The sequence below is a fragment of the Amblyomma americanum genome, chromosome 1 (assembly GCF_052857255.1).
Source record: "Amblyomma americanum isolate KBUSLIRL-KWMA chromosome 1, ASM5285725v1, whole genome shotgun sequence".
Lineage (NCBI taxonomy): Eukaryota > Metazoa > Arthropoda > Arachnida > Ixodida > Ixodidae > Amblyomma > Amblyomma americanum.
Genome location: NC_135497.1, coordinates 537,676,675 through 537,704,004, shown reverse-complemented (window position 1 = coordinate 537,704,004; position 27,330 = coordinate 537,676,675). Strand labels below are relative to the sequence as shown.

At 46.0% G+C, this 27,330-nt stretch overlaps 1 protein-coding gene and 1 long non-coding RNA gene across 3 annotated transcripts in view; both read right to left on the bottom strand.

Moving 5' to 3' along the window:
* Positions 1-27,330, bottom strand: part of LOC144116285 (uncharacterized) — a 284,670-nt gene that overhangs the window by 213,703 nt on the left and 43,637 nt on the right. For both annotated transcript variants that reach the window (XM_077651022.1, XM_077651023.1), the window contains exons 5-7: positions 24,278-24,520; positions 14,401-14,557; positions 12,596-12,880 (exon numbers count right to left, since the gene is read on the bottom strand). In XM_077651022.1, coding sequence (XP_077507148.1) covers positions 12,596-12,880; positions 14,401-14,557; positions 24,278-24,520 — 685 coding nt within the window. The remainder of the gene's footprint in view (positions 1-12,595; positions 12,881-14,400; positions 14,558-24,277; positions 24,521-27,330) is intronic.
* LOC144116286 (uncharacterized) lies at positions 2,853-8,146 on the bottom strand. Its single transcript, XR_013311815.1, has 3 exons — positions 8,092-8,146; positions 5,938-6,168; positions 2,853-2,955 (listed from the first exon to the last, which is right to left on the bottom strand). It is a non-coding gene; the product is annotated as an uncharacterized LOC144116286 (long non-coding RNA).

Below are 27,330 nucleotides of genomic sequence, written 5' to 3'. Positions count from 1 at the left end.
TGTCCTCTGAGATCGTGATCGCAACCTCCCCCCCCCCCTCCCCCCCCCCCCCCCCCGCCACCACGCTGGAAGGGTGTCTGGAAGCGCACGCAACAGGTACGCTTTGGTGACAGTTGTAAAGAGCAGTCAGGATGGAAAACGTGACGAGCTGTGGATGTAAGAAGAGCTGCACGAATCGTTACGATGATAGTTTGTTGTGGAAGGTGTGCCGCACAACCCAGGACGATATATCCGAACAAAGGTCCCAGCAGTCCTTGCAGTCCTTTCTTTGTCAATTCATTGTCAAACTTGAGGTAATAAAAGCGCTGCCTAATATATTGGGCTGAAAGACTTCAGACCGCTTACGTTTCGGAATGCGCAAGGATTACGCTCCCTATGTGCATTGTTTACACGTAATATTTGTAGTTTTGTACACACAGACGCGCGTATGAAACCTTAAGGAACGTCGTACGATGAATGGTTGCATCTCAATGTTGATACGAAAGTCTGCGAAGGCACATAATTGAAGGCAAATATGTCGTCAATTAAAATGTCTGCCGTGAGATAGCCTCCAGCTGACTAGCACGTGTACGCTAATGCAACAAGAAATCGTATGACACCACCCGGAACGCTGTATGACAAAAGGTTGCATCACAAGTTTGATACGAATGCCTTCGCCACTCGTTGGTCGGCCAGTGGCGAGTATATATAGACGAAAGTCATAAGGTTGTATAAAGTGCGGCTCGGCTTGCTGAGTGCGTAACATGGCCGCTTGATGGCGTGACACTATTTTTCTTGACATCGCTGGGATTTTCTTTACATTCTGCGGGTACACACACACGCAGACGGTGTACACGCCGTCTTTTCTCTTAATGGTACAAGTAATGGTTTCGCAGTAATATCTGTTGTCATCTCTCTCTCCCATGGCCGCCGGCCAAGTCAGTCCCGGAAACTGGTTGTTGCATGGATATGACCTTTCTCAGAGTTGGGCTCCTGTTGACTTTATAATTACGAAAATGAAAGAGTCTTTTATTGCAATATGTTAAATACGAATATACAACATTTGCACGTGCAGCCTGATGAGCAATTAACTTAATCCATGAAAAACTCTACGCCCTGAACCAGAAAACCTGAAATCGAAATTTCAAAGGTGTCTGGTCAAACATCGGTGATTATGCACTTAATCAAGTTAGAAATCCAATTCTTACATGTTTTCGTGATATAAATATGCTCTAAAATGTGTTTTAGCTCACGCATCAATTACCTAAGCCTATGTCCTGCACGATACTTTCAGCAGCAAGACAGTATATGACGACAGTTTTGAAAAAAATTGTCCTGTCCACCGCGATAGTTGGAGGATGTAAACTGACTGGCGCGGTCCACTTTCCTGGCCCAGCTTTACCACCTTGGCGGCTACCGACTAAGAACAGAATCCGCGTTCTCGGCCCAACTGTAGCCAAGCCAAATACGAAACAACATCTCTGCGTCATTCCCGCCGTGGATGAGCTGCTCATTAAGAAACTCTGATAGACTTTGCACCATATTTCCCTCTAGGTAGTAATGAGAAACTGTGTGGTTCGCCACCTCGCATCGTTCCTATTCTCCAGCCTATTGCCGCGCGGCCTGCGCTCTGACGTACAAAGATGAAGCATCCAAGGTTGCGTGACTGGGATACACGTGGCTAGGAAATTGAACAGACCATTTTAATGGTTCGCGACAACTCAAGACGAGCAGCGGCAGTTGTGACAGGACAGCAGAACAGCCGAGCAGACTACGCTGTAACCAGCAGACGACCTGCATTCATGCTAGTAATCTCGTCCGTTTCGTCACTGCGGTTCTTCATACGACGGTGAACAACAGTGGACAACTGTTGTTTTGAACTTCCACGCTCACAGGGGAGGACTTAGGAGCTGTGAATCTGTGTCCTTTATCATAGCCCGGACACCCTCTGCGCGCAGCCACGCTAAAACTGCTGGGTTACGCCGGACCACTGTAGCCTTCTGATAGTGCGCTCTTATTGCTGAAATGCAAACTGATCATTCCTAATCCGGCAGTCGAAAAAGCCCTAGTGTATTTGCACGACACTGGAGGGTGGCAGACTACGAGGACACTCTCGACGCGCAAGTGAATTACATTGAATTAACAGCTGATGAGGCATCTCAGTAGCACACCGACACCACATAAGCTGTTCCGGTGGCTGCTACACTTAAAAAAATTTCTTTAGACAGTCCATAGACTGTCTATGGACTTTAGTCTAAGAAGTCTATAGACTGTCTATAGACAAATCTTTTAGACCAGTCTATAGAAAATCTATAGATTTATGGGCATACACTTTTAGTAGACCTTTGTCTATAGACAGTCCATAGACAAATGTCTACTCAAAGTAGATAGGTCCATAGAAAGTCTATAGACACAGGTCCATAGACAGTCTATAGAAGATTTATAGATTTACAGCCATACACTTCCTATAGACTTCTGTCCATAGACCGTCTATAGACAAATGTCTGCTGATAATAGGCACAGGTCTATAGGCAGTCTATAGATGATCTATAGACTTAGGCCATACACTTCCTGTAGATTTCTGTCTACAGACAAGTCTACTGGTCCAGTAGACAGATCTATAGACTGTATATAGACATTCCACAGTTATGTGGCCTGGCAATGCTGTAGACATTTGTCTATAGACAGCCTATAGAGCTCTGTCTAAAAAACCTTAATAGACCATTGTCTGTAGACTGTCTATAGACAGTCTACAACTGTTGAAAAAGGTCACCACATGGTCTTCACAAATGACATGACGATCAGTATACTTACAATTTAGTTTATTTCCAAGCTATGCAGGCAAGGGATATGCAATACATGCACCATAAGAATGCACCACATAAAATAAATGTTGAAAGTAATGGTCCGACTATAGTTTCCTCAGAAGCAATCTTGCGACCTGTTGTCTGCAGTCAGTCATCCGGGCATGTTGACCTGTACAGTGGGAGAAAAGAAATAAGAGGAACTGAAAAAAAATTCCCACTCCATCTCTACAAATGCGCTTTACAACACAAGGCACATATATCCTGGCTATCCCATTCAAGAAAGCTAGTCGATGTTTTGGTTTGGTTTTATGTGGTCCAAAAACCCAAGGTGACTCAGGCTATGAGAGGCACCGTAGTGAAAGGTTGCGGAGTAATTTCGGCCACCTGCGGTTTCTTACCGTGCACTGACATTGCATAGAACACAGGCCTCCAGCATTTTGCCTCTATCAAAACGCGACCGGATAGACCAGGATCGAACCTGCATCATTCAGGTTGTAGTAGTAGTACAGTTTATTTGGGACAAAAATATACAAAATTTGTCCTGGGTGAGAATGCTAATGACATTGTTGCCTGATGGGGCCATCCCACCCTTGACAGCAGTGGCAACCACTATAGGCCTATTCGAACACATTTGCAGTACAGTACATCGTACAACCAATATGTATGCAAGTACACAAAACAAAACAAATGGGCAACCCTGAGGACGGTGTGCATGCATCAGTATATGGAAAAAAAAGGTTTACAGATTCCCGAACACTATTTACATGTACAACACACCGAAATATCATCCATGTCACAAAAGAAATTCTTTGACTTATTCCATTAGGCACATATGCCTTAGTGTTTCCTTTAGGTAGTGATAGGTAGATCGGTAATAATTCAAAGATGGCTGGATATTGATTCAATAAATTTGCTATTTGCATACATAATCTCACATCACCATAGTTGGTGCGATATCGGGGCACCTGTATTTTATCTTCCCTAAGGAGATGTGGAGTGTGTTTCTTTTTGTTTTGAACCTCAATATTTGAACGGTGTAACATATACTGGTGCACGATTTCCAGAAATAACTTATATTTGAATAGCTTACTGATCTCTAGAATGTCATAGATCTTAAAGTATGGCAAGCAATGTTCTATTTTTGGAATTTTCGAATACCACATATTGAGCGCTTTTGCAGAGGGTGCAGCTAATCAAGGTTTCTTTGTGTTGTGTCTGACGATACCCGGGAGCAGTATGTTAAACGTGAATCAGAGAGCATAGTAAGTTTGTTGCTTCACTGGCAACCTGTTTAATATGCCCGAAACACGTGAAAGTTCAATTCAGAGAGGTTCTGTGTGCGAATTCCAGAAAAACGTTTCATGAAATATAACACCTGGAAAGCAAATCCTTTTAGACTGGTTGATAATGTTATTACGGAACTTCAATTTGAACTCTATCTTTTTTGCTACCTTTAAGCTTGAAAACCAGGTATTCCGTCTTGTTTATCTTTAGGTCTAGTTTATTAAAGGTTAACCTAAAGTCTAAATAGTGAAGCCATTCATTTGTTCCCTGTAAACGAAGCTTTCATTGCAACCTGAAAAAAAATACATTAGTGTCATCTGCATGTAATACCATTTCAGAGCAGCCTGGGGTGTTTACAATATCACTCATATATATCAAGAATAATATGGGCCCTAGAATGGACCCTATGGAACTCTATATTTAATAGTGCCTCAATCGGATGCAATGCTCTTTATTGTGGTGTATTGCTCCCTGAAAATTAAACAGCTTTCCATCAGGACATGTGCTGTACCTTGGATTCCATAGTACGGTAGCTTTATTAATACCATATCATACTGGACAGAATCAAAGGCTTTCCTGAAATCAAGAAATAAACCCAAAGTAAGCTTTCATTTCTTAATGTTGTCAGGAATTTTCTGTTTAATATAAAGTAAAGCAGTTTCAGTTGCCTTATTCTTTCTGAATTCAAACTGCTCTTTTACTATCAAGTTATGCAGTGAGGAAATCATCAATTCTTTTGTTCATCATGTGTTCAGCAACATTTGAAAAGACTGAAAGCACTGACATTGGTCTATAGTTGTTCAAGTCTTCAAAAGCACCACCTTTATGAATAGCTGGAACACGCGCAAGCTTTATTTGGTTTGGAAATATCCCTACTTGAAGTGTGCAGTTGCATATATGCGTAAGGACTGGAGTTATCAGGGTGGCTACAGCTTTCACGGGGGAAACTTTCACATCATCGTAGGCTGATGCACAGTTGTCCTTCAGCGTCATGATTATGTTGAGGACTTCTTTGGCGCAAGTTGGAGCGAAAAATACAGCTTGAGGACATTGAACATTCATGTATTGTTCACACAATAATGTACCATGAATATAATTTGAGGCACCAATTTCTACAAAGTGCATGTTGAAAAGGTTTGAAATGTTTTCGTCAGTTCAGCCCTGTGTAGGTAATGCACAGCAGTAATGTCGTCTTGCGTAATAGCCTTAACTTGCAGCTTTTCTACAATCTCATTTACTTTGCTTAGCAAGTCCTCATCCTGAGTTTCAGTCAATATATGAAGCTCTAGGGTTAGAAAGCGACTACGCCACTCCAAATCATCTAGGTCCTGCTTCAGCTGAGTTATATCACTACCTACATTGTTTGATTCCAGCCCTTCAACTCGCTTCGTTATTTGTTTTGTAGTTTTTTCTTGAAGAATCAGGTGGCTCTGAAAGTTGTGAAACTTATCAGAGAGCAACTGCATTTGCTACTCAAATGCATCCAACTTTTTTCACAAAGGCAAAAGAGCATTAAGCTTCGTTTCAGTCTGCAGTAATCTGAGTATCACGTCGGAATCATGCTGCGGATTTTCTGTGGTGCTTGTGCCCTTGTGGTTGCCTCGACAAGAGTCACATTTCCATGCTTTCTTTCTTCGCGCTTAGCATTGAAAGATCCTTCTGTTATTCCCGCACATGCACCACGATGAAAATTAAATTTGCACTCTGAGCTTGTTGCATAGATGCTATCAGTGAGTGGAAGACAGCAAGCACAACCAACGAGCTATAGTACGCTCAGATCTTTTACAAAAAACCCATCCACTTAGCAGCAGCGACGACATAAAACGAAAACAAAATCACATTGAGTGAGGCATAATTATGCACAAACCTGCACAAAGGCAGAGACGGTTACATGATGCTCGCAGTTACGGTCACCACTGCCAAGTGAGGTCCCAGTGGAAGGAATCTTCTCTTATAGCCCACAGTGAACCGTTGATGCTGTGCGGGATTTCCGGGTGACACCGACGACCACGCCTTCCTGGTCCGCTGCTCGAGACTACCGTCCGTCTTCAGGGCACGTGCGATGACCAGTGAGATGTACGGCGGCACAGTGGGTAATCTGCACAGAGGCAGAGACGGTTATGCGATGCTTGCAGTTATCGTCGCTACTTTGCAGTGGTGACGATAACTTGAGCACCTGAAGAACACGACAACCACTGAGCCATCGCGCTGGATTCATCATTTCAGTAAATATGCATGACAAATTCCAAGTGGCTGTCATAAAACATTGAAACTAATATCCACATTCCGTGCAGCACTCTACCTCTACACTAAATACCTACTGCGAATACTGACCTCTGTATGCATTCCCTTTACATTAATTGGAATAGAATACTTAGAAAACTTGTGCCACTTATCATCATTGACTCGCTACGAGCTGTTGAGAATGCTGCCCCATAAAACGTACATTCAGTGATCCTTGCAAAAGGATCCCAACTGGAGAATATTTAAGCATTTAGTCTTATACCCGCTATTCGACAAGCGCTTCAAAATACCCTGCCTGGTACGTATGCCGATACTTAAACGGGCACAAGCCATGCAAAACCTACCAGGCAGACTGCGAACCAGTTCACCACGGTTTTTCGCTCACAACTTGAAACACTAAGACGAAACAGCATACTCATACACCAGCGTGCGCTCTTTGGAACAAGCGGGTTACAGCGCTTCCATGCCGTGCTCATTATCCTGAAAAACTCAAACAGCACGTAGTGGTTGCAGCAGCGCCATTTCAGAACCAGACGTGAGCTTCAGACAACAAGCTCATTATGTTAAGGATGAAATACCATCTCAAATTCAGTTAATTTTTACTTCAAGTGCATCCCAGACAGAGCAGTAAAAAGGAGACACTTGCATGCAGGTACCCTAAAATAACGCTGATAGAAAAATCAACGAAAGCAACGAACACGCTCAAAGTAAGAATTACTTCACTGAAACAATTAAGGTGTTCATCAAAAGGCGCAGCCATAATAAAACAGCGCGAGCAGAATTGCATTCGTGGCGCAAATAAGCGCCATGTTAATTGGCGTTTTTGTAATGTAGCAGTCTGAAATCAAAAACGCATACTATGCCTCTCGCACAATTGGCACTGGAGAAATTTGTGCCCGCGTAAGCGGGGTTCATGAACGAGCCTCTCGGAACGAAATGTAAGCCATCTCTTGTCGAGGCGACCTTTACTCAGCTATCTAAATGAATTGCCCGCAGGCCAGCGGCGGCGGCCAACGGCTCGGATAACAGGGATGGATGAATCCATACGTGTGCAACGAAAGGGGACACGGGATGCAGCTCGTAGGTTCTTCGCGGTGTTTGTACACGCTCGCCATTTGCGCCGGCAACCACTTTTTTTTTCAACCATCACTCTATTAGCATTCCTCCACCGCCGCTTCACTACAACTTTGACAAACGCCTCGAGCTCTAGTCAATAGCGTTACAAAACATATTTTGTGAAACGTCGCTGCCCACGACGCGCACCGAGTGAGCGGCTACAAAAAACAAGCAATTAATGCACACATCTCAATGAACAGCACTCCATGGTCCCGACAGGCGATAACACAAAGAATAAAAAATAAATGTAATCCACCTCAGCACTTGATTGTGCGTTTCCGCAGATGCCAAGTAAATCGTGCTCACACGGCTCTAACGCATAGTTTCATTTCGGTCTTCACTCACAGGCTAAGCGATATTTCTGGCTGTGCACCTACCTTTCAACAAGGAAAAGCCAGTAGAGAGCTCGCGAGGAGGGCTTACCGTCCCGGGTTTCGCACCGTGTGCCTTTCCGCGCGTTAGGAAAGACATAGCGGCACAGACGTAAGCGCATTATTCGAGAACATGGCGGCTGCCGCTGCTCACACAAACGTGCTTACAAACGCCGCTTACAAACGCGGATAGGAAGTTTGTCGCTGCGCACATAATCTGCTCTGCACACACAGCACTGCTTAGAGTGGCTAAGGAGACCGAATGAATAAAAATAATCGTGTAGACTTACCGTAAGTGGACGATTAAGTTGAATTTCAATCAAAACGTAATCCACGAGAGAAAACTGCACCGACACACTGGCGCACACGGTCGTTTGCTGCCCGGATGATTTTCCGCCGACTCCAGGCAAAATGGGTAAAAAGTGAAACAAACCAATTTCACGGTCATGTCTATATTGGATGCACTCTTGCCAAGTGTAGCTTGGTCTAGCATCGAAGAACACAAAGGGCCTTTGGTTTAAAGCAAAAATTCTCCACTCGCGCTTTAAAAACCTTAATACTTTCACGAAAACCAAAACAGAAACCTTACTACTTATTCCATGCGCGCCGCATCTCCCATCGCATAGTATGTAGCGCCCTTTTCAAATAATTATAATTCTGCATAGCATAAAGTCTTTTTGGCGTGTGCTCGTGTTTGGAAAACCGGTATGGACAACAGCGTGTTATCGCCTCCGATGCAGCAGGTGTACGGCGAAGAACGAAAATATACTGGGTTTCTGATTGTTGAGTCGCAGCACTTTTTCACGTGAAGGCAAACTGCAAAGGTATAAATGGCATATCTTAATTCCGCAGAGAACCATGATCTTTGAGACTCTTCTAATCATGTTTCTGAGAGATGGGCACATCCTTGAATTCTCACCACCGTTGTTCCCCCTTATTTTACAGGAGGTTTTAAGGAGAAATAAATGTACAGTCACTGATAAAATGCTTCTTAATTAAGCGTGTTGGACAGTAACGATAGAACGATGTAATGGTATATTCTCGAGCGATTCCTTTAAGAGACAGCGTGTACATGTTCGTTTGATGTAGCACAGTTTGCAGCACAGGAAGGTATTGCATTGCCGTTGGACGACATTTTTATTCCTGAAATAGCAAAGGAAGCGGAGGACTCTGACAATTGTTCCGGTCACCCGATGCAGTTTGGTTCGTGGGGGTTTAACGTCCCAAGCCAACTCAGGGAATGAGGGACGCCGTAGTGAAGGGCTCCGGAAATTTCGACCACCTGGGGTTCTTTAACGTGCACTGACATCGCACACCACACGGGCTCAAGAATTTCGCCTCCATCGAAATTTGACCACCGCGGCTGGCAATGAACCCGCGTCTTTGGGGTCAGCAGCCGAGCGCCATAACCACTTAACCACCGCAGCGGCCAGATGCAGTTCTACTCAGCATGCAGTGCGAAAAGAAATGGATATTTTATGGACTTAGTCGAAAGGTTGTGTATAAATTGTTACATAAAATTAGGATTGTTATAAACAATAGGTCTATAGACAATAGTCTATATTCAGTCTAAATATTGTCTATAGACGATAGGAAATTAAGGCGGTTAGAGATTTTGGTCTATAAATTGTCTATAGGTCGTCTATAGACAAATGGCTGCTAAGCCGGTTTTAGACTAGTGTATAGATGGTTTATAGATTGTCTATAGACGAAAGAAAATTATGGCGGTTATAGGCTTTAGTCTATAGATGGTCTAAAGATTGTCTATGGACAAAAGGAAATAAGGCAGGTATTGACTTTAGTCTATATAAAATCTATTGACCGCCTATAGACAAAGGAAAATTGTCTACTATAGACTTTCGTCTATAGATGGTCTGTAGACTTTCTATGCACAAAAGGAAATGAGGCAGTTATAGACTTCAGTCTGTAGATAATCTACTGACCGTCTATAGGCAAAGAAAGCCTTTGTCTGTTACAGTCTAGTCTACAGATATTCTATGGACCATCTATAGACAGAAGGAAATTAAGGCGGTTATAGACTTTAGTCTATAGATAATCTATTGACTGAATAAAGACAAAGGAAAATTTTGTCTGTTATGAACTTTAGTCTATAGATGATCTATAGACAGTCTATGGACAAAAGGAAATAAGGCGGTTATTGTCTTTAGCCTATAGATAATCTATTGACCGTCTTTAAACAAAGGAAATTTGTCTGTTATAGACTTTAGTCTATAGATAGTCTATGGACCATCTATAGACAGAAAGAAATTGATGTGGTTATAGACTTCAGTCTATATGTAGTCTATGGACCATCTATAGACGAAAGGAAATTAGGGCGGTTATAGACTTTAGACAATAGATTCTCTATAGGCAGTCTATTGAAAAACATCCAAGCCTAAAGGGCGTCTATAGAGTCTATAAAAAGTCCATAGACAGTCTATAGACCATTTTCATAAGGGTACAGAGCAATTAATTCACCTCTGTGTCGACAGTGCCCTCGCAGTCGGCCACCCTCCAGTGTCTTGCAAATCTAATAGGGCTTTTTCGACGGCCGGGTTCGGTGTGCAGCTTAGCAAGAACAGCGCACTATCAGAAGGCTACAGTGTTACAGAGTAGCCCAGCAGTTTTAGCGTGACTGCCAGCAGTGGATGTCCGGGTGTAATAAACGACCCAGAGTCACAAAACTATAGTTGTCCAATGTAGTTCAGCGTCGCATGAAGGACCGCCCTTGCGAAACGGACAAGATTACGAGGTTGAGTACGTTGAGTAAGAATTTCGATAAAGAGTGGGCACTCGGCGAAATCTGTCCCCAGGAACTGCGTAATGGATAAGTTTGTCACCCATCCGTTTCGTGGCGCCACCAGCGTTGGCGCAAGCATGCACCCGCGCGGGCAGCGCGGGCGTCCGGGGACGAGGCAAACGGGCAGGCGAGGCGGAACGAAGGAAGAAAGCTGCCGTCGGCTCGGCTGCACCTAAAGCGTGCGGCGTTTTTGTTAGCTCGCAGACTCCGTTTTTTTTGTGCTTGTCTTCAACGCGCAACTGGTGCGCTTTCTGACGATTACAAGTTGAGAAATGTTTTCCTGCCCAACTACTTTGCATTTAAATATAGCCTTACCACGCCGGCCGGTTCTTTCAGTTGTGCAGTTAGCGATGGGCGCGCCCACATCTTGTGCTCTTTGCCTAGAGGTTAGTTTCGCATGGTTGCGCGTTGACTTTTACAGGGACACGAAGTTTTTTTATGGCCACCAACAATGCGCGAATTCTTTCGAGTGATAATTATTGACGGTCGGGTAAAATGTGGTCGACTTGAAAAAAAAAATGGGCAAACGGGTCGAAAACAAGCGTTCTCGCGTAGGTAGTACAGGAGCGTAGTTTTCAAGAGTTCCGAGCAAAAAGGCAACGCAGGAAAATCTCAGGGACAAGAAACTCGTGCGTCGAAGGCTCCGTCATCCGATCTAGTGAAAACGCACATTGAACCCGTGTACTGACAACACGGGAGTGCGCTTTCAAAACGACAGGGAAAAAAAAGTAGACTCGTTCGAATTTTTAAAAGTTTAAAAAGCAGGCGCTGTTGTGGCGGGAATTGTCTTTTACGCTTCTGAAGACATGCATTGCATCCATGCATTTCTTCTCATTGCTCCTAACACAGTGAGCGTCCGCTTAGGAGTGCGTGTTGTAGTCGTCAAAGTGCCAAAGATCTGTAGCACAAAACGCACAGTTGGCCGTAGAATGGGAGTCACAGCTGCTAGGGGGAGATAACTTCGGTGAACGAAGGAATGCTTGTTAATCATTGGGAGGTGTCATCTTACTGCATCAATGTTCCGCGTGCAAGGTTTGTAAAAACATATGGTCCTTGTTCGTTAAGTTGCCGCTTTCGCGCTTTTCGCATGTTCGCACAGTTTTTGTGTATGGGTTATCAGAATGACACTTGCTCGTAATTCGCATTTTTCAGCTTACTGTGCCCAGTGGGAGCGACAACCACTAATGTCAGCCGCTCTGCGGTAACAGACGCTCAAGAAGCGCGGAACGAGTTAGTGATGTGCCAGACGGCGACATCAACTGTATAGGTTTGTGTTTGTGTTTATATGGAGCAAAATAAATGTTTAATTCACAAAGCACCTGGCATCTTTTCGGCATTTGCACTGTTTGACGAAGGCCGTGGCGCAGCTCAGTTGATGTCCGGTCAAGAGCGCTCGGGATGTAATTTTTCATTTTTCTGGACCAAAAATAAATTTCCAACAATAGGAGATCATGCAGAATTGAAATAATGGGCTGCGAGGGCGCGGCAAGCAGTACGGCGTGCTAGCAGAAACCGCCGAAAGTTTCTTCCGAGATGCTTGGCGCGCTGCAGTCAACTGGGCCGTTGACCTATTGAAAACATTAGGGTTTATCGACGGCGTAGGAAAAATAGATCTTAAGCGGGAAGAAATAAGCAAGTAAACGTTACCTCATGGTGGCTAGAAACAAGAAGTGAAATTGCACGAGTTATGGCTAGGTGGCCTGAGCCACCACCTGATTTAATAGGTTCAGCCTTATCCATCCATTCGCTGGGCCGTATGAGAGTGCCCGCTCTTTTCCAATCTCTTTTTTTTTTGCTATGAAGAGCCGAGGTCTCCGGCTAGTTACAGCGTCGGCTGTTCTGTTGTCGCGACTTGTCATGAGCCAGTAGCTAGCTGCTCGGAGCTGACGCTGCGTGGTGCAGGCAAAATGGTAGGCGGCGCCTAATGCCGAAATTACGATTCGTAGTTGCGTAAATAGTGTCATTAATGAATGGAAGAGGTAGCGGTACTCAACTGCTCTCGTCTGCGTTGGTGTAGCCGCGCTTGGGCAGCGGTGAGTCCCTGCCCGGATAAATGACGGTGCCGTCTTCGTAGAAGGAGGCGCGCTTTGGCTGGCGCGGTCCACGCTGCGGATCGTAGAGCGAGGAGCGAACTGGGTAGGCTGGCTGCACGGGCGGCGTGTGCTTGGGCGTGCGGGGCCTCCGGGGCGCGAACTCGCACGAGTACATGACAAAGTCCCACAGGGCTTGCTCCGTCGACTCTCCGAAGGAGGCATTCTCCGAGTCATCCACGCTCAGCACTGTGGGGCCAATTTTGAGCCGCCATTTATTTGTCTTGCCAAAAGACGAAAAAAAATGGGCCTCAAGTTTGCAGCCCCCAAAAAAAAATGACGCTCTTAAGACTTTTTTTGTGCAAACAACATACATAATAAATTTCAGGAAAAGCACGACAGGACGCGCTCGTCCTGTCGTGTCTTCTGTCTTCGTGTCGTCTTTTTTGCGCTTAACCTTTGATGACATTACAGCTACTTAATAAAATCACTGTCAAAACTGTTACGGCACCCAATGTACGACACGCGTATTACCAGGTTTTCGTAGGTGTAATACGTTTTCGATTCAGTCCCGTAATGGTTATTCTTCAGCAGGCAACTTAGTGAGGTACCAAATATGAAAGCATGCACGAGATGAGCTGTCTGAAGTAGCATTGTTTTACTAGCTAAAATTTCCAGACTACTCCGATTTATAAGGCAGTGAGTGCTCATCTTAATCCTCGGCGGTGTGACTGCGTGTTCAATATGTGAGCGCTCCAAAAGGTTAGTTTCCTTCGTATACACCCGGAGCTGCGCGCTAACAGTTCCTTTTGCGTCAATAGGCGCTCGCTGCTCGACAGGACAAACCCTGCGCACGTCTTTAATTCATGTGTACATTTACACGGGAGGGGGCTTGGCAAGTTGACTTCTAGGAGACACTTAGCAATTATTTATTGACAAAAACAGCCGAACAAAAGTCGAGCAACCTATAAATTGCACCCAGCGCTTGTCTTTGTCCCGCATTTGTTGCGCTGTTCACTCACGATGAACATTGATATCACCCCCCCCCCCCCCCAAATGCTCGAATTAACCTTCACGTTAACAGTTGGTGCTCCTGTATATGAACAACAGTACGTCTCTTATTCAGGAACGACTCGCTGCCGGTTTGTACCAGTCAGTCATGAAAACTCGGCGTACGCGATAATCTCTGCCAACGACGCAGAAGTGCGAACCCGTGAACAGCTATGGTTTGGGCCTCTCATTTGGTTCGCTAAACTGCTACCACGCAGTAATGTAGACAGACAGTAGAACTACTCTGTTGCTGCTAAACGCAGACGACTATTGCTTAATCGGATTGGAGCATGCAACAGATGATGTCGTGATGTTATCAGAGTAAACAGAGGCCCAACTACAGTATTCCCGCTTCCCTGGCGCTTGCGCCTGGCTACACTTGGCTTCGCAGTAGTGCGACAGGTGGTGCGCCTATGAAATCACGTCTGCAGTGAAAGGGTGATGAAAGAGAGCAGCTGTGCACAAACTGGCAAAAGAGCACCTGAGGCGGAGAGCATGGAAAATAGCGGAGCATGGGAAATAGCGGAGCGTGGTACGTCCGCGCGGCGTTATCGGACTGTGTTGGATGCATTGCGGCGCGCTCTGGTCGGCGCTCCTCTCAAACTCCGGGCTAACTTTTGAGTGAGCGAGTTGTGAGTGTGGCTCGATGACGGCCGAGCGGAGTGGAGCCAACCAAGCGGCCTGAGTACGTCGCTAATTGGACCAGGCTGCATACTCACGCGGCGACTCGCAGAGCGAAACTGCGCCCATTATCTCGGACGGCAGATCATCGTCGTGCGAAGGGCGCTGGGGCCACAGCATGTTTTCCAGTTGGCGCCGGCGCAACGTGGGTAGCCGGCTCGTCGCCCTGTCGAAGAGTGCCCGCTGATGGTAGCCCTGTCGCCGAGCATGGGCAGAAGCGGAGAAAGGTACAGTCAAGGTGACCGCCCATTGTGACTACTTATACCCCTTGCACAGATGTGCACAGTTGTCGAATGACGATTCCAAACGCTCGGAGGTGGCTTCCGATAGACGCCCACAGAAAACCCTGTCGTTTTCTACAAGCTGAAAAATTGCGAGAAGGGATGCGAGGCATAAAAATAAAAGGGGAGCACTTAAGCATCGCTTTAAAATGACCCAGAAATGGGGTCTCAATAAGGCTGCGATATGTCTTGGATATTAAAAGACGACGGTTCATAATTATCCCCTAGCAAAAATTATTTTAATATGAGTTTTGTGGAAGCTGAGTTATATGCAGACTAAATTTGAACTTCCGCGTCTTGGCGCCTTTCCCTCGCCTCTCGCAAGCCAAAACGCGGCGCCCCTCCGCCGCCCCCCCTCACTCAGCCCCTTCCTTACCTCCGCCGGCTGCGGCTTGCGCGGAGCGGCCGCGGTAGCGCGTGACGGTTTAGTTTATGGGGGTTTAACGTCCCAAAGCAACTCAGGCTATGAGAGACGCCGTAGTGAAGGGCTCCGGAAATTTCGACCACCTGGGGTTCTTTAACGTGCACTGACATCGCACAGCACACGGGGCTCTAGAATTTCGCCTCCATCGAAATTCGACCGCCGCGGCCGGGATTGGGATCGAACCCACGTCTTTCGGGCCGGCAGCCGAGCGCCATAACCACTCAGCCACCGCGGGGGCTAGCGCGTAACGTCTGGAAGAATTTGGCGCTGTGAACCAACGATACCCCCCCCCCCCCCCCCCGGCTGCTGACGTCATTTTCAAGACGTGACGTCGTCTTACAGGTTTTCGTGCGAAAGCCCGACACCGCGCGTCGCCGCGAGGTGCGAAAGCGGGAGTTTTTAAAAATGTATTGTAAATATCCCGCTCACTTTCGAGGTCTAGTACGCGGCATAGACACTCGGTGGCCTGTACTCTACATAGTACAAGCATTTTAAAGCCACGCTCAAACATCCCTTTTTGTGGCCCTTCGCGATAGAGCAGTCGCGATAGCGCTTTCTCCTCCTTTTTCCTCATTTCATTTCGTTTCTTTCTCATTTGTCACCGATTACCAATGCACAATCACATTACAGATCACGGTAATCAATGACAATTACCGAGTAACAATCACAATTATCGATTACCAATCACTACTTAGGTCGCACTGCACGTGCTATGCCTCTACATACTCATATACATACACGTTATTTGTTTCAGCAGAGTGAAGCACCATAATACCGCCATTTCACTCCGAGGAATTTTTGACGCCTAATCAGCATTTTAATATTTGGATTTATTTTTCTTTAATTACTGTTTAATTACTACGCCATGCAGCGGTGGCGTAGAGGCAGAGCATCCGCCTCGTGTGCAAGAGGACCGGGGTTCGAATCCTGGTGCCGCGCAATTCTCCACCGGGTTTCAAAAAAAAATAAATAATATCCGCGAGTAGATGGAATTGCATACCCAGGCCTGGAGGGCGGCCTGATCTCGGTGACCAGAACCGACAACGCACTCTCTCACCAGAGCAGGATTTGGCCACCCTGGTGTAGTACAAAAAGGACGAACTGCGCAACAAGAACACGGACGAAAGGGAGGCAGACACAGGGAGGCCTCCCTTTCGTCCGTGTTCTTGTTGCGCAGTTCGTCCTTTTTTGCATTATGATCAACCAACTAGCCCGACAAGTCCTGCTGGTGTAGTACTTGGCCACAAACTTCTATGATAAAACCAATTTCCCCTGGGCCCTCAGTCCCCAGCGGCTGCAGAGGAACTGACCACGGCGGCGGTCAGACCTGTGACGCAGCGGAGGGTGCTAAGAATCTCTGGCTCCGGACAGGCCGCCATTGGAATCTGAACCTTGCAACGTTTAACGCTAGAACTTTAGCTAGTGAGGCTAGCCTAGCAGTGCTGTTCGAGGAACTAGCGGGAATTAAATGGGATGTGATAGGGCTTAGCGAAGTTAGGAGGACAGGTGAGGCGTATACAGTACTAAAGGACGGACACATACTGTGCTATCGCGGATTAGAGGATAGACGAGAACTAGGTGTGGGATTCCTCATTAATAAGGATATAGCTGGCAACGTAGAGGAAATCTATAGTATTAACGAGAGGGTAGCAGCTATAGTAATTAGGCTGAATAGGAGGTAGAAGCTGAAAGTGGTGCAGGCCTACGCGCACATCCAGCCATGATGACCAGACCGTTGAAAGTTTCTATGAGGACGTAGAATCGACAATGAATAAAGTAAAATCGCAGTACACTGTACTGATGGGCGGCTTCAATGCGAAGGTGGGCAAGAAGCAGGCTGACGACCACGCGGTAGGTGACTATGGAATAGGCTCTAGAAATAGCAGGGGAAAGTTATTAGTCGAATTCGCGGATAGAAATAATTTGCAGATCATGAATACCTTCTTCCGCAAACGAGAAAAAAGGAAGTGGACCTGGGAGAGCCCCAATGGTGAAATTAAAAATAAAATCGACTTCATACTATGCGCTCAACGTGGCATCATTCAGGATGTGGCCGTCCTCGGAAAGGTGCGTTGTAGCGACCACAGAATGGTAAGGTCTAGAATTAGCTTAGACTTGAAGAGGGAACGGAAGAAGCTAGTGAAGAAGAATACCATTAACGAGTTAGCCGTAAGAGGGAAAGCACAGGAGTTTAGGATAGCGCTGCAAAACATATATTCGGCTTTAACTGAGGAAGACGATATTGATGTTCATTCAATGCCAATAATCTGACATCCATAATTACGGAGTGCGCAGTAGAAGTAGGCGGTAGGACAGTTCGACAGGATACCGGGAAGCTATCTCAGGTGACGAAAGATCTGATTAAGAAGCCCCAAAGCATGAGGGCGTCTAACCCTACGGACAGAATAGAAATAGCAGAGCTTTCGAAATTAATAAACAAGCGCAAGGTAGCCGACATAAGGAAGTTTAATATGGAGAGAATCGAACATGCTCTAAAGGACGGAGGTAGCCTAAAGCAGTGAAGAGGAAACTAGGCATAGGTAAAAACGAGATGTATGCATTAAGAGACAAGCAGGGCAATGTCATTAGCAATATGGGTAAGATAGTTAACGTAGCTGAAGAGTTCTACACAGATCTGTACTGTAGCCAATGTAATCAGAGCGTTAATGAAGAAGACAGCAGTGCACATCAATGCGTCATCCCGCCAGTAACGAAAGATGAAGTAAAGAAAGCCTTAGAAGCAATGAAAAGGGGAAAAGCAGCTGGGGAGGACCAGGTAAAAGCAGATCTGTTGAAGGATGGAGGGGACATCGTGCTAGAAAAACTAGCCACCCTGTATACGCACTGCCTTATGACCTCGAATGTACCAGAAGCTTGGAAGAATGCAAACATTATCTTAATTCATAAGAAGGGAGACACGAAAGACTCGAAAGATTACAGGCCGATCAGCTTACTATCCGTTGCCTACAAAGTATTTACTAAGGTAATCGCTAATAGAGTCAGGGCAACGTTAGACTTTAATCAACCAAATGATCAGGCAGGCTTTCGTAAAGGATATTCCACAATAGATCATATTCACACTATCAATCAGGTGATAGAGAAATGCGCAGAATATAACCAACCTCTATATATAGCTTTCATTGATTACGAGACAGCATTCGACTCAGTGGAAACCTCAGCAGTCATACAGGCATTGCGTAATCAGGGGGTAGAAGAGCCTTATGTCAAAATACTGGAAGATATATATAGCAACTGCACAGCTACTATAGTCCTCCTTAAAGTCAACAATAAAATTCCAATAAGAAAGGGCGTCAGGCAAGGAGACACTATCTCGCCAATGCTGTTCACCGCATGTTTACAGGAGGTATTCCGAAGCCTGAATTTGGAACAGTTGGGAATAAGAATAAATGAAGAATACCTAAATATTCTGCGATTCGCTGATGACATTGCCTTGTTGAGTCACTCAGGGGGTGAACTGCAAATCATGATCAATGAGTTAGACAGGCAGAGCAGATCGTTGGGTCTAAAAGTTAACATGCAGAAAACCAAGGTAATGTTCAACAGCCTAGCAAGGGAACAACAGTTCACAATTGGCAGCGAGAGCCTAGAAGTCGTGACGGAATACGTGTACTTAGGGCAGATAGTGACAGCTGATCCGGATCATGAGAGGGAGATAACTAGAAGGATAAGAATGGGGTGGAGCGCATATGGCAAATTCTCGCAGATCATGAGTGGCAGTTTACCAATTTCCCTCAAGAGGAAAGTGTACAACAGCTTTATCTTACCGGTACTACCTACGGGGAAGAAACATGGAGGCTAACGAAAAGAGTTCAGCTTAAGTTAAGGACAACGCAGCGAGCCATGGAAAGAAAATTGATAGGTGTAACGTTAAGAAACCGGAAGCGGGCAGAGTGGGTGAGGGAACAAACGCGGGATAATGACATCCTAGTCGAAATCAAGAGAAAGAAATGGGCTTGGGCAGGGCATGTAATTCGAAGGGAAGATAACCGCTGGTCCTTAAAGGTAACGGAGTGGGTTCCAAGAGAAACTAAGCGTAGCAGGGGGCGGCAGAAGGTTAGGTGAGCGGATGAGATTAAGAAGTTTGCAGGCAAAGGGTGGATGCAGCTGGCAAAGAATAAGGTTAATTGGAGAGACATGGGAAAGGCATTTGCCCTGCAGTGGGTGTAGTCAGGCTGATGATGTTGGTGATGATGACTATAAGATCAGTACACATCCCATACACACGTTACTAAGTCATACACATTAGAACGTGTTCACTAGGTGCCACTTTGATATGGTTCTATCAACGACCGTTCGTGGCACGCAGAGGGCCTGGGTTCGAATCCCAACGAGGGCTATCTTATTTTTGTACAATCTGATTTCAGGGATTTGGGGATTTTTTCCATCTCACCGCGGATGACGGGCGACGCTGTGTTTTCAGCAGAAAGAGCTCCTTACGCTGTCGCGTAATAACATAAGAAGCCCTCGTAGGGGCCTTGTGTCAGTGCAGGCTCAAGTATTGACATTTTAAAAATAGTCAAGAAAATGCAGGTGTCGCCAGGAGAAAAGGCCTTTTTTTAAGCTACATACGGGAACGTTATCGGTTAAGAAGTTTTCAGGGGTAATTGATTTTTTTTTAACGGGGATCGCATTGTTTAATCTGCAAGCAGTAAAAAACTATAAACGATGTTTTCAAACAATGCTGGGAAGGAGTATTTTTTTGGGATGTATAACAAAAAAATAAAGTAATTTCATTACACTAATAGGACATTCGCTACTTACGTGTAAACAACGAATATGGGGCATCATTTGGTTTAATTATCCGGATGGGTCTCCACTGTATACAGCCCTCTAGAATGGCAGGCTACTACTTATATCCGAAAGCCAGACTTGCGCTAATTTACTTTTGTGGCTGCATGCATTGGTTTCTATAAATCCGAAAAGCGGCGGCGAAAATTCGCGAGTTGCTCTCAAGAGTACTACATCGGTGCGAGTTAATTAAACGAATCCAAGCTGTGGCTGGCCGAACACAACGTCGTCAGATGTACTTTGTGTATATATACATTGTGTTCTGCGCGCTCTTTTCGTTTCGTTTGGTTTGGTTTGGTTTATGGGGGTTTAACGTCCCAAAGCGACTCAGGCTATGAGAGATGCCGTAGTGAAGGGCTCCGGAAATTTCGACCACCTGGTGTTCTTTAACGTGCACTGACATCGCACAGTACACGGGTTTTGGTTTCGTGTTCTGCATGCTCTTTTCGTTTCTGCTTGTTGCTATATGCTGTTGCTATATGCTATATAAGCACGTCACTTTCGCCTTAAAAAAGATATCGGGAACTCAAGAAAACGGTTAAGAACAACTTTTCACCTGGTCCCAGCGTGGCTTCCGAAAATCATGTTCATGTGGGACGCAGCTTATATTATTCAAGCAAAAACTAGACCACATTTTGACCGCTTATTATGTGCCGACTGTAGCTTTTAGGTTTCCCTAAAGCATTTGATATGTTTCGCACAAGCTGCTTTATCAACAACTAAACAGCTAAGTACTGACTGCAGCCTTATGAAAACTGATCCTGGAATAGCCACAATAATATATCACCAATAATGTTAACTGCATGTTATGTTGTCTCAACCGTAATTTTTCTCGCTCTCAATCTTCTATTAAATGCCGCTCTTTAAGACGCCCAAAACTCGAGTACGCGTCGAAAGTACGGGACCTTATTGACGTCACCACACGCAAAAAACTAGTACTTTTTCATTTACAGCCGTTTGACGGAATTAAATTTATTCAGACCATTGCTCATGTCAATTCGAATGAATGAATGAATTTATAAACGCGTCGCGTGGCGCTGCGAAAGTTAAATTCTTGATGCCCGGTGTCAAAGAGCAACTTTCTGCCGGACTCGTGCGTGAACCCTCGAAGACCATTGCGGACAACTCAAAGACCCTGGACGCTCGAACTCGCCAGTAAATTAGCCCTAGCTCTGTCCTCCACAGTCCACCTGGAGACGGTACCTGCCAGCAACTGCGACCTGGGAGAAATACTGAATTCATTCGAGAAGAATTGCGCCGTCTGCTGCCGACACCAGCGCAACCTGGAGTAGCATTACTGACGTATGCTCTCCGCCAGGATGTCCAGAAGGCGCTGGGCTTTCCTCAGATGCTGCCTTCGACCCAAGAACTCGTGTCCATGATATAAGCTCCGCGGTATGCAGAAAAAGGGGTCCCCTAAGCCCACCCTAGGAGAGCCTTACAAGCCACTCCTACGACCACAGTCGCCCACCCGCCCTTCCATGCTTTTTTCATCCACACTTTTTTTAATCACTGCGGTGAATCCAACCACATCCTTCGCCATTACCTGTACACGCAAGTGGGACTTCATGGCTTCTTTCTTTCGATGCTCCGCAACCACGCCCCTGCCAGGGACCACTAGAGATCAAAGAATATCTTTGTCGAGAAAAGTATGTGCCGAACTGCCTTTCCCGCTCACCATCACCGTCAGCCTCGCGCTTCGCGTGACATCCACGCACCTACGCAGCCGCGGTACGTGGAGCGTCCCTCCACCCCCAGGAGGGAGTTTAAAGACAGCAACCTTGGGAGGTGAGGTTGCGCACGAGCGAAACGCCGAAGGTCCTACAACGGCAAAGCCACATAAAAGCGCCGTACCCACTACGCTGATGCCTCAAGCGAAGACAAGCTGGCACATTACGCGACCTGACTCCAGAATGACGCCACCGCTCAGCGAAGTCACAACGGCACACCCCTGCGAATATCACAACACCCGAAGAAGCCGAGACAGGACGCCAAGGCCAAATTGGAATGCGAAGACACGAACCATCAACCTTGAAGCGGCTGTCGAGGGTCGCAAATGGTAACTGCTTTGGTGGACATAGGAGCGGGTTACTCTCATCATTAGACCGTTTCCGGCGCACCTCAAGAATGTGACGACTACTTGCGACGGCCCGCAAATCCACATCGCTGGAGGCCACCTTATTACGCCATCATGGCGATGCACCGCACGCGTGATGGTTGAAGGACACACCTATCCCGCGAGTTTTGTAGTCTTACAGCAGCATTTTCCCCACATTATTTTCGGTGCGGACTTCTTGAGTGAACATGATGCTATTCTCGACCTTCAGAAGAAGCTCATCACGCTTTCGATGGACCACTTATACAACACTTATACAACACATATACGGACATATACAACACTGGAGCATTACGTTGCTCTGAATGTCCTCTGTTAAGCCTTGAGCATTGTACCCCGACAAAGCGTCATCAATTCCTTGGGTTCAGACCACCAAGAGCATCATCGAGGGAAACACCCACCTACTCTTGGACTGAGGACTCGGCGTCGCAAGAGGCGTCACCCGTTTCTGGAAGTAAGAACCTCAGGTGCTGGTGACGGTCTTCAGCGATGAAAACACAATTCTCACCAAAGGCATGACGATTGCTTTCCTCGACGAACTAGCGGACGGTCGAGAAGTCTTTGCCTTCCACGACCAATCTGAAGAAGTCTCGCCTACTAAGACGTTAAGTCCACCTTGGACATCACCAAGCACCTCAGCAGATCTCACGTAGTGGTGGCGGCAACCCGGCAGTATAGAACGCACTGAAAAAGGCTTCCAAACGAAACTCTTTACTCTGCTGACACGCGCCCACAAAATACTCAATAACTCGGCCGTGGCAGTGAAAGCAAGCTTGCTCGGCCATCATCGGACAGAATCCCTGGCACACTTGGCCGCATTCAGCGTATGGCTGAACGCCTACAGTGTTAGCCTATAGTGTTCTTAGATATGGAATCACAGTTTATGGCAACTGCACGGTTCGCAGGTAGCACAGGGTGAATTCACTTCTGCGTTCCCTTCAAAAGAATATTGCCTACGACTTGTCTATTGGCAATGACATTGATATTTTTAGAAGGCTAAAGCTTCCAAGTTTTAACGCTTTGTTAAAGAAACTATTGTGCTAAATCATTTCTGGTACAGTCAGTTCACCATTCTATATGTAACTGCACATGATTTAATACCAAAATACCGTTAATGCATTCCTCGCTCCTCAACCCGGTACGGAAAACACACATGTCAATACTATGTACCTGCCTGCTTCAATAGTCTGCCACACCTAGCGTATTCCGCATGAACACAAAATATAACATGAAAAACATTTTGCGGTATGTCTCTGCGTTGCTTCCCGCTTGATAGTTATTTAATCTAATGTTACTATCTTATTTTCAAATCACCGTCATCACTCTTGATGGTGTAATAAGGTATACCTCTATATTTGTCTCTCTCAGTTAAGCTTTTTTTTTTCAATTGTCAAGTTCGTTGCAACGTCTCTATTTCTTGGCAATGTTTGCTGTCTGCCAGGCGCTGCCACTCAAGCCCTCTGAGGCTTTGGTAGGCCTGATCTAAATATATGAAAATCGGCATAAATAAAAGTACTATCTATATGTTAAGTAATTATCGAGATAAGACGCCAAAGCAACTACAATAATCTGGTACAAAGTGGAAACAGTTGTGACTGCGATCATTCGATAAGAGCCTGACCGCTTCTCGCATCACAAAGGAAATGATCAATCCGAGTGCCGACGACATTTAGTGTGAGCAAATAAACAGCAACATTACTAGCTGCAGTATACTTGCGACACTGCCGTTTGCTTCTTGAAAACAGCGTCCAGTTTATCACCCTTATCTCTCCGTCGTCTCAGTGCCATCCTACCTTTGAAAAATTTTCACAGCCCTATCTGCATAGCACCTTATCTTCTCTCTCCACCCCTCCGCACGCAGGCTTATCACGCCACAAAAGCCATCAGCTACAAGTAGCCAGTCCACTTCGTCGCATGCTTTCGTTTTCATATTCCTTTTAAATGCTAAAGCATTATATTAGCCGCTGTCCAAGGTGCCCAGCAGTGGTCCTAAAAATCCCAGACGACGTTAACATGGCATCAATAAAAAATAAAATTGATCACGAAATCGTAGGGAATTGAATCTAGGATTTTCAGATTGAGAGGCGAGTACATAACTCATAGGCCACAAAACCGCGTTGCGTCCATAACATAGTGTGTCATGCTTTAAAAGGACCGAATGAAAATTCACAGTACAAGAACGGACTGAGCAGGTCATGTTTTCAACGGACTTGGTTGACGAAAGGAAGCCGAACTCGTGTGTCGCAAGCGCATGGAGCGGTTGGTAGTTGCATATAGCCTCTGACCTGGATAATGTCGTCTTGGATAGCCCTGACTATGGCTGCGAGCAGGGCGCTGACCACGAGCACCGAGGCGTTGGCGTCCATCAGCAGGGTGCAGAGGGCGCTGGTGGCGCTGCTCACGAAGATCAGGTTTCGTATGCGGGTGCCGGTCACCTGAAGCAGTTTCAGGGCGAGCTGGTCGAAGACCGTGGTCTGCTCGGCGGCCAAAACCAGAAACGTGGCGGCCAGCTCGGTCAGAACTATTTGCTGCGTTGCATCCGGGCAGTGAGGAGACAGGACGGCCAAGACGACTCAGGCCGTCGAACAAACAAGTATTATTTGTTTTGTGAAAATAATTGTTAAATCTTTCTCAACGGCCATTTCAAAAACCAGTGAGGGTCGTCTAGGTCCCAATCACTGCTTTATTCTTTGACATTCGGCAGCCTCTAGTTGCATTCTGCACAAGGTAGCATGTCGGCACACGGAACGTACAATGCTAATCGAATGGAAATTTTATGCTCGCTAAGAGTTCGAGTAGAAGGCAATCTCCTCTCAAAGCGCCAAGAATAGCGTTAGTATTTTATGAAAGGTAAAATACATATTCAGTTAAGCTCTAACGCGTTGTCAAGCAACCATCTCTTATACGCACAGCTGCCGTGCAAAGATGACGACTGCGTTATTGCGACAAAACTGTGAAGAGCGAAGCGTGAACAGGCACATGAACGACATTGCCGGTACTGCTTGCACGCAGTGGCTACAAAACAATCCAGGCTTGTACACTTGTTGTGCCGTGATCTTTCTGCACAAAGCGTATAGTTGCAGTTAATCGGTACGAGGTTAGGATCGAATATTTCCGGTGCTAGAACATAGATACTGTCTTAACAGTGGCCACACGAAAATGTACGGAAAAAGACATAAAACAAATAAAGAAGGAAAGTTGTAATAGGTGGAATAACGTGAGCAGGAATTAGTCTTCGTGGAAGGAAAGGTATTTCTCCTACTTCCGCACAGGCGGAACATTCATGAGTGGTGGAGCTGTCGTGAGGGTAACGGAGTCTATTCAGGTAAGGTCAGCTTAGTTAATTTTGTGACACCATTGGCTCTCCCCATGTACCTATTTGTATTAAATGAACTCATTAAAATGCCACGATATTTCATGGCTCACTTCTGCTACTGTGTCGGGCCTTTTGCATCAAAATACTTTCTCGCTCCAAGAGGAACGCGGTGCCGTTAGCGGGAGGGGATTCCAAGAGGGTGTTGAGCAAGCCCTATAGGTAATAAAAAGGGAGTGAAGCTTTTGCTCCACACACTGCTTCCCGGAATGCCTATCCATGCCCCTGATGCAGTACGAACTGGCGACTCTTTGCTTGAGGCCGACGTCCTTGACCATACAAAAATGTAGCAATGTGCTTACAGTCACCCATAGGCTGAGAGCAGCCAGCATGGATGGTCGTTCGGGAGAACAAGTTCAGCAGAACAAAATCGGGATGATGGACCGCGGAGGTTATAAAGGCAGAAAAATAAGGTTCGTACACCGTGTATATCAATAATGACATCGCGATCTGTCCTCCGGTGAGATCTATCTTGTCGTTATGTAAACACGAAAGCAAACGAAACGCCGTACTTTAAGATTATTGCATTTTTTTAAACTACGCAGTACGTATGATAGCACACATCGACCCTGCACCGTTATTGACTGTGCTGTGATTATTCCGATTTGTATGTTTGTGAACGGGCTGAGAGCGGAAAAGAATCCGGATACGTTCCGCTCAACTGTAGCCTGTCGCCCGCGGGCTACTGAAAAATTAAGCGGAGTTTAACTCCGTTTAAACCATTGTGTGAAGTTCAAAAGTGCGGTGACGTAAATGGTAACACCACAAGCGACAGCATAGCAATAAGTTGGAGGAAATTTCAAAGCCATGAGCTACTTCCTCGGGGGTGCCCGGGGCCAAATTCTTGGAAATTATCCAGGCCATATTTGGAGGCCGCTATCGTGCCAGGCTTGCTTAGTAATAGTTAGATATCAGTTTTGGCCCAAATAATGCGATGTCAAATTTCGGAGGTGGGCCGGGCTAACTTTGGCGATAGGCGGGGCAAATTTGGAGGTTGCAGTCGTGTTGGGCACGCTTAATTATGGTTGGACATCGATTTTGCTCCACGGACTCTCCATATGTACCTATTTGTATTAATTGAGGTCATAAATGTTACACAATATTTCATGGCTCACTTCTGCTGCTGTGTCGGGCATTTTGCATCGAAATACTTTTTGCGCTCCAAGAGGAACGCGGTGCCATTAGCGTGAAGGCATTCCAAGAGGGTGTAGAACAAGCCTCATAGGTAATAAAAAGGGAGTGAAGCTTTTGCTCCACACACTGCTTCCCGGAATGCCTTTCCATGCCCCTGACGCAGGACAAACTGGTGTCTCTTTGTCTGAGGTAGACATTACTGACCATACAAAAATGTAGCAATGTGTATACAGTCACCCATAGACATTTTAAGCATCTGCTGCAGAGGATCTGAGCACTAAGATTTACGGCAGCCGGCGACGAACCAATCAGCGGCCACGTCAGCCGCCGTGACAACTGTGGAGGCACACATATTCGCAAAGATGGCTCGAGCTTTTTTCACGAAAGGGCTTTTAGTAAAGGACGTGTCTGAAATCATTCAAGAATTTCTCTAAGCATAGCCATCCTTCCACTGCGCAGAAATCAACGCAATCCGCGGGCAGCCCGAAACCGCAAAGCCAGAGAAAAACCATCGCCTGTCTGTGGGAACCCGCGGGGAGCCAGTGGTGGATAATCGAAGAGGCCCACATCCTCAGCGAAAAAGACGGGTTGCGACCGTTTTGAAGTAAACGACAGTGTAGCGTAGCCTCTGGAATCTTCCCAAGCTCTCGATGTCCATGCACAGACTTTAACTGCGAAATCAGCTGGTGGTGGTAATTTGTTCACACTGTTCTACCTTAAGAAAAGCTCCATTTTAAGGGAGAGTAGTCTTAGAAGGCCGTGCCGATACAGATCGACTTACATTTCTACTCAGTGGCCTATAAAGGATTGCCCTTGAGTACATGTCTGCAA